Source organism: Xenopus laevis, chromosome 2L, assembly GCF_017654675.1.
Source record: "Xenopus laevis strain J_2021 chromosome 2L, Xenopus_laevis_v10.1, whole genome shotgun sequence".
Classification (NCBI taxonomy): Eukaryota; Metazoa; Chordata; class Amphibia; order Anura; family Pipidae; genus Xenopus; species Xenopus laevis.
Genome location: NC_054373.1, coordinates 179,346,499 through 179,360,322, shown reverse-complemented (window position 1 = coordinate 179,360,322; position 13,824 = coordinate 179,346,499). Strand labels below are relative to the sequence as shown.

The 13,824-nt window shown below is 38.7% G+C and overlaps 1 protein-coding gene across 1 annotated transcript in view; it reads left to right on the top strand.

The window, feature by feature from the left end:
• Positions 1-12,256, top strand: part of LOC108708763 (NADPH oxidase 4-like) — a 49,210-nt gene extending 36,954 nt beyond the window's left edge. The window contains exons 7-9 of the mRNA XM_041581308.1: positions 10,836-10,908; positions 11,832-11,914; positions 12,243-12,256. Coding sequence (XP_041437242.1) covers positions 10,836-10,908; positions 11,832-11,914; positions 12,243-12,256 — 170 coding nt within the window. The remainder of the gene's footprint in view (positions 1-10,835; positions 10,909-11,831; positions 11,915-12,242) is intronic.
• The last annotated feature ends 1,568 nt before the right edge of the window (positions 12,257-13,824 follow it).

The following is a 13,824-nucleotide window of genomic DNA, read 5'->3' as shown; positions in this document are numbered from 1 at the left end:
TTTCACTACTCATCTGGGCAGCATCTTCAGTTTAACTGACTGGTATGGGAAATCCTGGGCATACAAACTCTTCCAATAATCACAATGGTGCATAGAGGTGACAACTAAAACTTACAGAGGTTGTGAATGCTGTGTAGTTAGTGCAATAGTTACCCATGTGTCATGCCACTCAAAGACACTGGTGTTACTTGTGAGTAGAGATGGGCGAATTTCTCCCGTTTTGCTTCGATGAAAAATTCCCAAATTTCCTGAAAAATTAGCAGAAAATCACGAAATCTGAAAGTTCAGGAAAAAAACGTGAAATTCTAAAGTTTTCACAAAAAAATCATGCAATTCAAATGTTTTTACAAGCAAATCGAGCAATTTGAATGTTTTCACCAAAAAAATCGAGCAATTCGAACATTTTCACGAAAAAATCTAGCAATTCGAACGTTTTCACAAAAAAATCATGAAAATCGGAATAGAATTTTCACGGCAGATTCGGCGAAACGCGGAAATTCGCTGCAAATTCGTGCCAGTCGAATTACTTGTGAGAGTTGCATGAATGGAGATGTGAAGTTTTGTGAAAACGCAGAGGTGAAGATGTTAGAACAGCATTGTATGTAACAGACGGGTGGTACTCGACAATATCTTTTAATAACGCATTCTAAAACTGGATAATGAATAATTTAGTGGATTAGAATTAAATTATGACTGTGAGTAAAAAATATAGAGTCATGACTTTTTTAGGGTGCAAACAAGTTCACAGATAAGCAAATTTTTGTTTAAGCCTCATTTAAGGTGCAAAAAACATTTAAAGTGGTCTAAAACCACTTATTAGAGGTTACAGACATATGAAATCACTTCAGTATTAGTCATACAGTGATCGTTCCAAAAGTATCTAGGGCAATAAATATATGTTAATCTGAAATCTAACCTAATGTGACCTTCAAGCTGGGTCTCCATATCTAGGAATGCAAGTGGGCATTGTCTACAGATCTACCTCTTACTGCTCTACAAGCTGGGCACACAGGACACTTACATAATCACTTACCTGATCACTGGGTTGAGCGCAGATACAGAGTTTGGCATCCGCAAGGGAGGATTAGTTAGGATAGTGGGGTTTGTACTGCACTTCTCCTGGTTGTTCCTAGTCATTGGTATAGCATGAATTGAATGACTTCTCAAGGATGCCTGAAAAACCTGATGCCATATTGTCCTGACTGATTTCCTGATCCTGAACTTTGCTTCAGTATAATGGTAGAAAGGATCAGCAACCCTGACGATAAAGGTCATGTAAAAGAGCCATTATGGGCACTGACTTTTATTTGGAAAAAGTTCTACCACAATCATGGGAATCATGGCACCACAAAGTGGTCTCTGTATGAGCTTCTGTTTCTGAAGATAAAGTAGTTCAATGATCTTTAATTGGCTCGTTGTTGAGTGTGTTGATGCACTAATGATCTCGCCATTTGGTTTCTTCCCCCTTTCCGTGATGGCTTTATTATCTTTGCTTGAGCCTAAAGTTCTTTCTATCTGGTTATGTTACATACTATATTTCAAAGAGCACATGTCGACTACTTTATTAGGCTTGGTCACTCCTCCAATTGAGGTAGACCAGTGATCCCCCACCAGTGGCTCAGAAAACAACATGTTGCTCACCAACCCGTTGGATGTTGCTACCAGTGGCCTCAAAGCAGGTGCTTATTTTTGAATTCGTAGCTTGGAGGCAAGTTTTGGTTACATTAAAAATGTGTTCTGCCAAACAGAGCATCCTGTAGGCTACAGTCCACTAAGGGGCTAACAAATAGCCAATCACAGCCTTAATTTCGCACCCCAGGAACTTTTTTTCATCTTGCTCCCCAACTGCTTTTACATTTGAATGTGGCTCACGGGTGAAAAAGGTTCGGGACCTCTGCCTTAGAATCTCAGTAAGAGTTGCAGTTGTAATGTGAAATGGGCTCAGAACACCTAAAACCTTTGTCATTGCCATTGTAACCTATAGAAGCATTGTAGCCAGTCATCCAGCATTTAAAAAAAAATGTGTCAGAAAACTACTTTCAGGCAGAAATTATTTATTTTATAATGGCCAAGACACATTGGTGTAACTACCAATGGAGCAGAGGGTATGACTATCCCCACTAGGGATAGGGTGCTCTCTAAACTGGCTTTTAGGTAAGGAGGATCGTGGGTACTAGTGTGAAGGTGGGTGGTTGGGGAAGTAGATCCATATTTGATGCTTGGATGACCCTAGGCTGGTGCAGAATTCTACCGTCCTAGACCAGGGTCTTTGTGGCCTTCCAACAAATCCAGGTTTGGGGATAACTTACGGTTCTATTACCTATATCTATAGTTTCATTACTGCCAAGTCAATGTCATGGTAAACACTAGCATAGGGGCAATATACTAGGACCCTGAAACACAAGCCTTAAAGGGCATGCAAAGGCAAAAAAAAAATTCCTATTTTTACTTTCTTTAATGAAAAAGCAACCTATCTCCAATATACTTTAATTAAAAAATGTGTACAATTTTTATAAGAAACCTGACTGTATGCAGTGAAATTCTCCCTTTATTTACTGCTGTGGATAGGAATTGTCAGACGGTCCCTAACTGCTCTGCAGGGAAACAATCATACTTATGAACAGCAGGGGGAGCCCCCGCCTTACTTCCCAGCCATGCAGAACTCAAGCAGCTTTGTTTGTTTCCCTGTAGAGCAGTTGGTGACTGTGTAGAGATTTGTATTGGATTTTATTTTTGCCTTTACATCCTCTTTACTGTTTCCAACTCCAGCTGCAGGGACAAAGATCATGGAGCCAGATTTAAAAAGATAAACTGGGATTCTATTTGGAGGATTATTTTGCTGCAGCCACTGGTTCTGCAGAGTTGGAGAAACTATAAAATCCCGATTAGATCACATGACAACACAGGACCCAGTGCAGTCTGTATATTCTGATTATTAATCAGTCTTGCTGTATCGGCTTCTGTCAGATATTATTTGATTTGTGCTGTTTTGATAATTTATGATGATCCCTAAGCAGCCCAGAACACACTGAGCATGTGCACAGTCTTGGTCTTGCAGAGATAAAGTTACAAGATGGTGACCCCCTGTGGCCAACTTTGAAAGCATAAATCATTTGTTTGATTAGGCTTGTGGTGCAGTAAGTTCATGTTTAAGTTTAGTATACAAAATACAGCATTTCTAGCCTTATTCTATTTTAGACTTTACTTCCCCTTTAATAAAATGGCATATACTATAATATATTAATATATATACTATAGTGTGTTCATACGTTAAATCGCTACTGAGTCAGTATCGTATGTTATTGTGTAACAAATTTAGAGTCGGTATCTCATAATGCATCTCATCTGGGGTTACACATTATATCTTTATTAGGGATGCACCGAATCCAGGATTCTGTTCGGGATTCGGCCAGGATTCGGCCTTTTTCAGCAGGATTCGGATTCGGCCGAATCCTTTTGCCCGGCCGAACCGAATCCAAATCCTAATTTACATATGCAAATTAGGGACGGGGAGGGAAATTGTGTGACTTTTTGTCAGAAAACAAGGAAGTAAAAATGTTTTCCCCTTCCCACCCCTAATTTACATATGCAAATTAGGGTTCGGATTCGGTATTCGGCCGAATCCAAAATAGTGGATTCGGGGGTTCGGCCGAATCCAAAATAGTGGATTCGGTGCATCCCTAATCTTTATGTTGCAAGCGAGTGTTGTAGGACTGGGGGTAGCAAAAGGAAAGGCTAGATAAGTAGGAACGGAAACAAGACAAAGGGTTTATGTATTCAGGCTGTATATCAAGTCCTTAATTATAACAAAGTTGGCTAATAATTAATTGTAAGAGCTTCGGGGTACCTTGACTGAAGAAGAGAGAATGTAAGATAGGAAATAGAAAAGTCGAGAAATGGAAAATAGGAAAAATATATATAAATATAAAATAAAGAGAAAAAATTAAAAATGAAAAAATAACACACACAAAAAAGTGAAGGATGAGAAAAATCAAGCCTTATTCTATTTTAGACTTTACTTCCCCTTTAATAAAATGGCAAATACTATAATATATTAATATATATATACTATAATATCTGTTGGTTTCTAGGTTCTGACTATTTTCCGGATTCATTCATTCAGTAAGACTGTATCTGTTGGTTTCTAGGCAGGACCTACTGAATGAATGAAAATAGTTCAAGCTGTTGAATTACTATTAAATATTCCCCAAAGCTTCCCCTATTCATTATATAATCTGGAACTGAAAACATGCAGCTTTTTGTTTTTTTGTTCCCGTCCATTTAATAGTAAGTATCCGAATCATTCCAACCAATGCCCCACGCAAGGGCGTCGGAATGCAGAGAGTGTTTTTTTTGTCCTTCCGCCTGTTGCACACGGGCATGGGTTATTTTTACTGCTCTTGACTGGTAGGAAATGAGACACTTGTTCATGTTGTTGATGAGCCCCAGCCATGTTTTCAGAAGCAAATCACAGGAGAAGATCACGCTGGGAATGATCTCACTGGTTACTGCAGGGGACGTGTCACTTTGCCTCTTATTAACTTCTTATTAGTAGCTCCAATGGGCCTTGGATTCCATCCACACACAGCGGGGAGACGCGCCAGCCATTGAGTGCAACGATAGACATTCCCAGTACAGATAAATTGCTCCTAGAATTCTCCACACTTCTTTTACTGACTCTTATTTGAAAATATTGCAAGTGCTTAGGAGTCTTTTTCCTAGTGATCCCCAACCAGTGGCTCATGAGTAACATGTCACTCACCAACCCCTTGGATGTTGCTCCCAGTGGCCTCAAAGCAGGTGATTATTTTTCAATTCCAGGCTTGGAGGCAAGTTTTGGTTTTATAAAAACCAGGTTTATGGCCAAAGAGAGACTCTTGTATGCTGCCAGTCCTCATCGGTCAACTGAATAGCCAATCATATCCTTTATTTGGAACTTTTTTCATGCTTGGGATGCTCCCCAACTCTTTCTACATTAAGGGGCAGATTTATCAAAGGTCGAGGGGAATTTTCGAATGAAAAAAATTCGAATTTCGAGCTATTTTTTGTGTACTTCGACTAGGGATTAGTCCAAATTTGATTCTAATTTGAAAAAAATTAAAAAAATTTGAATATTGAAATTAATCATGTACTGTCTCTTTAAAAATTCGACCATTTGCCATCTAAAACCTGCCGAATTGCTGTTTTAGCCTATGGTGCACCTCCTAGAACCTATTTGGAGTCAATTGGTGGACTCTGAAAATTCAAAGTTTTTTTTGGGAAAAACTTTGAATCGAATTTGATCGAATACACTATTCCTTTGATTCATACGATTCGAATTCAGCCGAATACAGGCCTATTCGATTGTAAACGGACCTATTTGACCCAAAGAAAACTTCAACTTAATTTTGGTTGGTCTTTTTGAATTCAAATTTCGAAGCTTTTTCAATTCGAAATTCGACCCTTGATAAATATGCCCTAAAGGGGAATTTTAGATGGGGACTGGTCAAAGTCGAATTTTTAAAGAGATAGAACAATTTCAATATTCAAATTTTCACACTAATTTGGACTATTCCCTAGTTGAAGTACACAAAAAATAGCTCGAAATTTGAATTTTTTTCATTAGAAAACATTCACCTCGACCTTTGATAAATCTGCCCCTTAAATTTAAATATTAGAACGAAAGAAACCAAAGATCCTTGAACTCCAAATTGATCCCAGGACGTGTTCCATAGGCTAAAACAGCAATTCAGCAGGTTTAAGGTGGCAAATAGTCGCATTCAAATTCTTATACGGCCAGTGTATGATAAATTTCGAAAATCGAATTTGAATTTTAAAAAAAACTTGAATCTAGTTTTAACAATTTCCTAGATGAATTTGACAGTTTTGGCCATGAAAAAAACCGCGAAAATTAGAATTCAAAATGTAGAATTTTCAACTTGACCCTTGATAAATCTGCCTTGATAAATATTAGAAAGAAAGAAACCAAAGATCCAACTAGCGGTACTCGTCTAAATTGACAAGTGTTGGTTAGTGGCCGATATCGTTGGATCATCTTCATTGTTGGGATTTTATTACAAGGGTATCCCACCAAGGGGAAAGCTAGTCTCTAGTCTTAGAGATTTTTTAAGATGCACCATTGGTCTTCATTATTTATTCCCTATAGTTTTCTTTTAATCATCTGCCTTCTTCTTATGACTCTTTCCAGCTTTGAAAACTAAAAAAAAAAAAAGGCTCTGTAAGGCTACACATTTATGGGGCAGATTTAACAAAAGTTGAATTTCAAATAAAAAAAAACTTCGAAATTCGAATTAAAAAAAGACCAAGTTTTCTTTTCAGGTGAATAGGCCGTTTTCGTTCAAATTCGAATTGTACGAATTGAAGTCACATTCGAGCGTTTCGATTCGAAGTTTTTTCTTAAAAAAAGCTTATATACTTCAAAGTCCACCAATTGACTCCAAATAGGTTCTAGGAGGTCCCCCATAGGCCTATAGCAGGTTTTAGATGGTCAAAGTTGAATTTTTAAAGAGACAGTACATGATAAATTTAGATATTCGAATTTTGTATTTTTTTTCAAATTAGAATCGAATTTGGACTATTGCCTAGTCGAAGTACACAAAAAATAGCTCAAAAGTCGAATTTCCAGATTTCTGTGTTTCGGAGTCAAAAAGATTTAGATGCGCGTCGTAAAAGTCGCTCGTATCAAAACCGTTGTGTATAAACACTATTTGGATGCCCATTGACTTAAACGCCAGCGTCAAAATTGAAGCAAGCATAATTTTTTGAGTTTCGCTAATTTGTTGCCATTTCTCGAATTTCTCGAATTTCGTGGGAAATGCGTGAATTTTTCGGCAAAGCGAAATGGGAGAAATTCACCAACCACTAACCTCCACTTCTTCATGGTCTCCTTGCTGCACAATGTCGTTCTCTCCATTCATATCAGGCCGTGCCTTGTAACGTTCCTGTTTCCCAGTCATCTATAATTACTGTAAGTTGTGAGGGAAGAGAATTCATTATTTCTGAGTTCAAAGCCATTAAGAACAACAGGAATATAAAGATGAACATGTTAATGCAATGCGCTATTGTATTAATTAGGAACTGCATTAGGGCCTATTAATATTCTGCGTTGCTCTTAGAGATAAGCGAGCTGGTTCATGAGGTTTGGATCTGTCTCCCGTGAGGTTGTTTTGCAACTGTCACATCAAATTACTTTGACTTCTCTGTTTATCTCATCTGTTAAAATGACACTTTATTGTCAAATGGAGCAAACAAGATTAAAAGGCCTAACATTTTCTTGCTGAAATGTGTGCTTCAGATGTATACTGCAACTCTGTACAGGATATTAGCAAACTTAGGGGACTGTTCCTGCTGAATTGTGCTTAGTACAGGGAATACCTATGCTGCCATAGTTTTATGGTATCTCTCTGTACAGACTATGAGCAAACTTAGGAGACTGTTCCTACTGAATTGTTCTTAGTACAGGGAATACCTATGCTGCCATAGTTTTATGGGATCTCTCTGTACAGACTATGAGCAAACTTAGGGACTGTTCCTGCTGAATTGTGCTTAGTACAGGGGAATACCTATGCTGCTATAGTTTTATGGGATCTCTCTGTACAGACTATGAGCAAACTTAGGGGACTGTTCCTGCTGAATTGTGCTTAGTACAGGGGAATACCTATGCTGCCATAGTTTTATGGGATCTCTCTGTACAGACTATGAGCAAACTTAGGGGCTGTTCCTGCTGAATTGTGCTTAGTACAGGGGAATACCTATGCTGTCATAGTTTTATGGGATCTCTCTGTACAGACTATGAGCAAACTTAGGGGACTGTTCCTGCTGAATTGTGCTTAGTACAGGGGAATACCTATGCTGCCATAGTTTTATGGGATCTCTCTGTACAGACTATGAGCAAACTTAGGGGCTGTTCCTGCTGAATTGAGCTTAGTACAGGGGAATACCTATGCTGTCATAGTTTTATGGGATCTCTCTGTACAGACTATGAGCAAACTTAGGGGCTGTTCCTGCTCTATTGAGCTTAGTACAGGGGAATACCTATGCTGCCATAGTTTTATGGGATCTCTCTGTACAGACTATGAGCAAACTTAGGGGCTGTTCCTGCTCTATTGAGCTTAGTACAGGGGATACCTATGCTGCCATAGTTTTATGGGATCTCTCTGTACAGACTATGAGCAAACCTAGGGGCTGTTCCTGCTCTATTGAGCTTAGTACAGGGGAATACCTATGCTGCCATGTAAATGGACCCCCTAGACAACTGACACATGGGACAATTTCTTGTGCACTGGCTTTTTAAACTGGCACAAGGCACAGAGAGCAGATTGCATTGCTAGAAGGAGTGCATGGAGCTGTTAGTTCTGGTATTTTGCAGCAGCCTGTACTCAATAAATTAGCTGTATACATTTTGCACTGGAAAGATAATGCCAAAGTGAAAGGTTCCCTTACAAAGAATACATTTATCAGTAACTGAAACAACATGAAGTAATGAGCTAAATAGAAATGGACTTGAGTGATGCATCTGGCACCTGGTGCCGTTCAGCCGGAGAGACATAGATCAGCCAGTCTCGGCACATCTCCCATTCAGAAGAAAGGGCATGGGAATTAGCAGGAGAGGCAGAGCGAGGGATGAATCCGGCTTCTCTGTGCTGGAAGTGGGAAACGGCACGTAGCAGCCACAGATCGCCATGGAGCGCATATCCTAGCAACAGAGATTTTCTAATTCTACAACTGCAAAAACCTGGTGTTTTCCAAGGTCAAGTTAATATCCGCATATGGCTTGAAACAGAGCTCAACGCTCCAGGGTTTCCGCATGCAACAGCACAGAGGCTAATTGTTCTATTTTCCTCCTTTTATTAATTTTTCTTCCAATATGCAGGGAATTTACAGATAGGCACTCCCTGGGGAAAAGCGATGTCTGCATAATCAGCCAATGTGCTCTGAGTATTTATCATTCTCAGTAGTACAAATAAAATGATAGCATTCATGATAAACACTAAGGGGCGGATTTAGCAAAGGTCGAAGTGAAAATTCTAATTAAAAAAAATTGAATTTCAAGCTAATTTTTATGTACTTCGACTAGGGAATAGAACAAATTCGATTCGAATTTGAAATTTTTTTTAATTGTATTGTACTGTCTCAACTTCGACTATTCGCCATCTAAAACCTGCCCAATTGCAGTTTTAGCCTATGGGGGACCTCCTAGAACCTATTTGGAGTCAATTGGTGGACCTTGAAATATCGAAGGGTTTTTTTTTGGGAAAAACTTTGATTCGTACAATACGGATGTACTTTATACAATTCAAATTTGATCAAAAACTGAACTATTCAGACACAAACAACAAAACTTCTATTTTGGTTGGTCTTTTTTAATTCGAATTTTGAAGTTTTTTAAATTCGAAATTCGACCAATGATAAATCTGCCCCTAAATGTATATACAGGTATGGGATCTGTTATCCAGAATTCTTGGCACCTGGGGTTTTGTGGATAAGGGATCTTTCCATAATTTGGATCATTACACATTATGTCTACTTAATATTAATTTAAACACTAAATAAACCCAATAGGCTGGTTTTGCTTCCAATAAGGATTAATTATATTTTAGTTGGGATCAAGTACAAGCGACTGTTTTATTATTACAGAGAAAAAGGAAATCATTTTTAAAAATTTTAATTATTTGGATAAAATGGACTCTATGGGAGATGTTCTTCCTGTGATTAGGAGCCTTCTGGATAACGGATTTCCAGACAACCGATCCTACCATAATTGTATATGAATTCATGTTATAATAGCCCTCTCTGGCACCGACAGGCATTGCTTGCATTCCATGCTACAGGTATGGGACCTGTTATACAGAATGCTCTGGACCTGGGGTTTTCTGGATAACGGATCTTTCTGTAATTTGGATCTTCATACCTTAAGTCTACTATAATATCATGTAAACATTAAGGGGCCGATTCACTAAGGGTCGAATATCGAGGGTTAATTAACCCTCGATATTCGACTAGGAATTAAAATCCTTCGACTTCGAATATCGAAGTCGAAGGATTTAGCGCAGATAGTTCGATTGAACGATTAAATCCTTCGAATAGAACGATTCTAAGGATTTATATCCAACGATCGAAGGAATATCCTTCGATCAAAAAAAGTTAGCCAAGCCTATGGGGACCTTCCCCATAGGCTAACATTGACTTCGGTAGCTTTTAGATGGCGAACTAGGGGGTCGAAGTTTTTTTTAAAGAGACAGTACTTCGACTATCGAATGGTCGAATAGTCGAGCGATTTTTAGTTCGAATCATTCAATTCGAAGTCGAAGTTGTAGTCGAAGGTCGAAGTAGCCCATTCGATGGTCGAAGTAGCCCAAAAAAAAATTCGAAATTCGAAGTTTTTTAACTTCGAATCCTTCACTCGAAGTTAGTGAATCGGCCCCTAAATAAACCCAATAGGCTGGTTTTGCCTCCAATAAGTATTAATTATATCTTAGTTGGGATCAAGTACAAGCTACTGTTTTATTATTACACAGAAAAAGGAAATCAGTTTTAAAAAATGGGATTATTTGGATAAAATGAAATGGATGGCAGATGGCCTTTCTGTAATTCGGAGCTTTCTGGATAACGGGTTTCCAGATCACGGATCCCATACCTGCACTATATTCAAATAACTAAATAAAAAAAGCACTTGTCCAAGTCCTGGATTGGGGAGCGAGTAACAGGGACCCTAAGATCTTAGTCCCAATATTATGACCCAGGATAAGAGATCTATTACATTATGTACAGCCCTCAGTGTCAAATACAAAACAACATTTCCAGGGATTTTCATGTTTATTTGTGTTTATTTCCAGTTCCTGGAGTGACCGGCGTCCTCATGGTGTTGATTCTATTTCTCATGTGTACAGCTTCTACTTCTTCAATCAGGTAATCCATTGCTTGTTCCATGTTCCACCAAGAAAAACCAGAGAAACCAATGTTTCTTGTCTCAGAATATCAATAGCTGCAGCATAATGAACTTTATTCAAATATAAACATCAAAGAGAAACAGTAACAATGTCATTGAATCAAAGTGTCCAAGGGATGTGCTTTGCATTAAAGAAAGAGTCTCTTACTAGTGTTCTGCCCTAAACACAGGCGTATTTATTATTTATTCCAAACTATTGGGCACCATTTACATTGGGAATCCTCTGATATATGCAGTAAAGCTGTTATAGAGGGAATAGTGTACCCCCTGTAAAATTATAGGGATTCTGTCATGATTTTTATGGTGTCCTTTTTATTTCTAAATGACACTGTTTACAATGCAGATAATTCACTCTACAATATAAAATGTCATTCCTGAACCAACAAGTGTATTTAGTTGTAATATTGGTGTGTAGGTGCATCTCAGGTCATTTTGCCTGGTCATGTGCTTTCAGAAAGAGCCAGCACTTTAGGATGGAACTGCTTTCTGGCAGGCTGTTGTTTCTCCTACTCAATGTAACTGAATGTATCTCAGTGGGACCTGGATTTTACTATTGAGTGCTGTTCTTAGATCTACCAGGCAGATGTTATCTTGTGTTAGGGAGCTGCTATCTGGTTACCTTACCATTGTTCTGTTGTTGTTACAACATGTTGTCAGTCCCCAGGTGCCCTTAGCCATGTGACTTTTGCTCTGATAAACTTCCTTCAGTCACGCTTTACTGCTGTGATGCAAGTTTTTTTTATTTTCACCTGTGAGTGGAGACCTCTTCAAATGATATAAATATATATATATATATATATATATATATATATATATATATATATATATATATATATATATATATATTTAAATATTATAAAATAGTGTTTCTTTTCTTTTACAGGAGCTCCAATTATAGCATCTTTTTGCACACCCACAACCTTTTCTTCATCTTCTACCTGTTTGCTGCTGGTTCATTGCTTGTGCGTAAGTACATTCAGTATTGATGTCTTATGATGTCATTTTTACAAACTCTAGATATATATGATGCAGGCAGTTACTGAAGCGGGGATCACTTTGGCCCATTGTTATTGCTGGGAATAATTTATCAGAATGCTGTGTATTGCCCTTAATTAGTAGAATGAAGTGGAAAACTTTAACAAATGCTTAAAAATCAATATTAATAATTAATACAGGTATGGGACTTATTATCCAGAATGCTCTGGACCTGGGGTTTTCCTGACAAGGGATCTTTTCATAATGTGGATCTGCATTCATTAAGTCCCCTGGTCACATATCCCTCTGTTCCTCGCAGTTTTCAGGCAGTAGATCCTCTGGGAGTTCCTAAAACAGACAGGTAACCTTCCTACACCCTGCTCTGAGACATATTCCCAACTATTCACTACTATTAAATACCTTTACACAGGACAGCTTTCCTATGGAAATGAGCTCCAACATGTGAACTGGATCACTGGAATGGATCACCTGTTCCTTCCAGAAACACTATAACATACCTCCCAACATTTGGAAAATAAAAAAAGTTTTGCCGTGCAGCAAAAATATGTGAGCGCGCCCATTTTTGTGACCACACCCCCTAATTACCATGTCCATTTTACAAAATTTGGCAGGTTATGAAAAGTTTTAAACACATCTCTGTGTTGTTTTAGCTTCCAGGGCCAGACAGCAATATCCTTTAAACAGAGAAACCTTTTTAATAACTTTTACTTTGCACTTTCCTGTCCAACTGGGGAGAAATTAAAGGCAAACGTCACCTGCTGACACTCTTCTTTGATCATTCACACTTAGTTAAGATCAAGTACAAGGTACTGTTTTGTTATTACAGAGAAAAATAAAATCAATTTTATAAATCTGAATTATTTGATTAAAATGGAGTCTATGGAGTTGGCCTTCCAGTAATTCCGAGATTACTGGATAACGGGTTTCCGGATAATGGATCCCATAACTGTAATAATGATAGGAATAGGGGCTGTAGTGTAAGTAGAAAAATTATTATGATAGATTATGTTAGAAAATACAGAGGCAACTTAGTTGCAAGGTACACTCACACAAACACACACACACACATATATATATATATATATACACATACACTCACACAAACACATATATACACACACACACTCACACTCACACTCACACAAACACACATCTATATACACACCACACACACACACACACACATATATATATATATATATACACACACAGAAGCACTTGCTTAAGGGCTCTTACTGACGAGTGGTTGAAGCTGCGCTCCCCTGCATTCCGTTTTTCTGCGTTCAGCCGCAGGGGAGCGCAGGAATAGACACACAGGCGCATGTAGGCGCCGAATGCAGATTGAGATGCAAACATGCTGCATTTTTCCTGAGTTCGGCGTCTACATGCGCCTGTGTGAGTACAGCCCCATTGAAAGAAAACAATGCGTCTATTCCTGCTCTCCCCTGCGGCTGAACGCAGAAATACGGAATGCAGGGGAGCGCAGCTTCAACCGCTCGGCAGTACAAGCCCTTATAATCAGCCACATAACCAGCAGTTGAAGTTCTCTCGAGTCAAGTTAATTAGCACTTTACCCCGCGGATGGCGACACTTATCCAGTCTCATTTCTCTTCTAGAGGTGTCCTGAAATACCAGAGTAATTTAGAGGAGCACCCTCCTGGCTGTCTCTATCTAAACAGAAGCGCTCAGGATTATGTACCCCTGCCGGCGGCTGATGGCGAAGTGTTTCCAGGCAGATTCCCGAGGACGGAGACAGGAAGCTTTTTGCTCACGGGACATGTTCATAAGAAATAACTCCGAAAAGATATGCACCAAGGACCTACGTTTCGGCCACATTTCCCAGAGGTATTTTATTCATACACCTAGTAACACTCATGGTC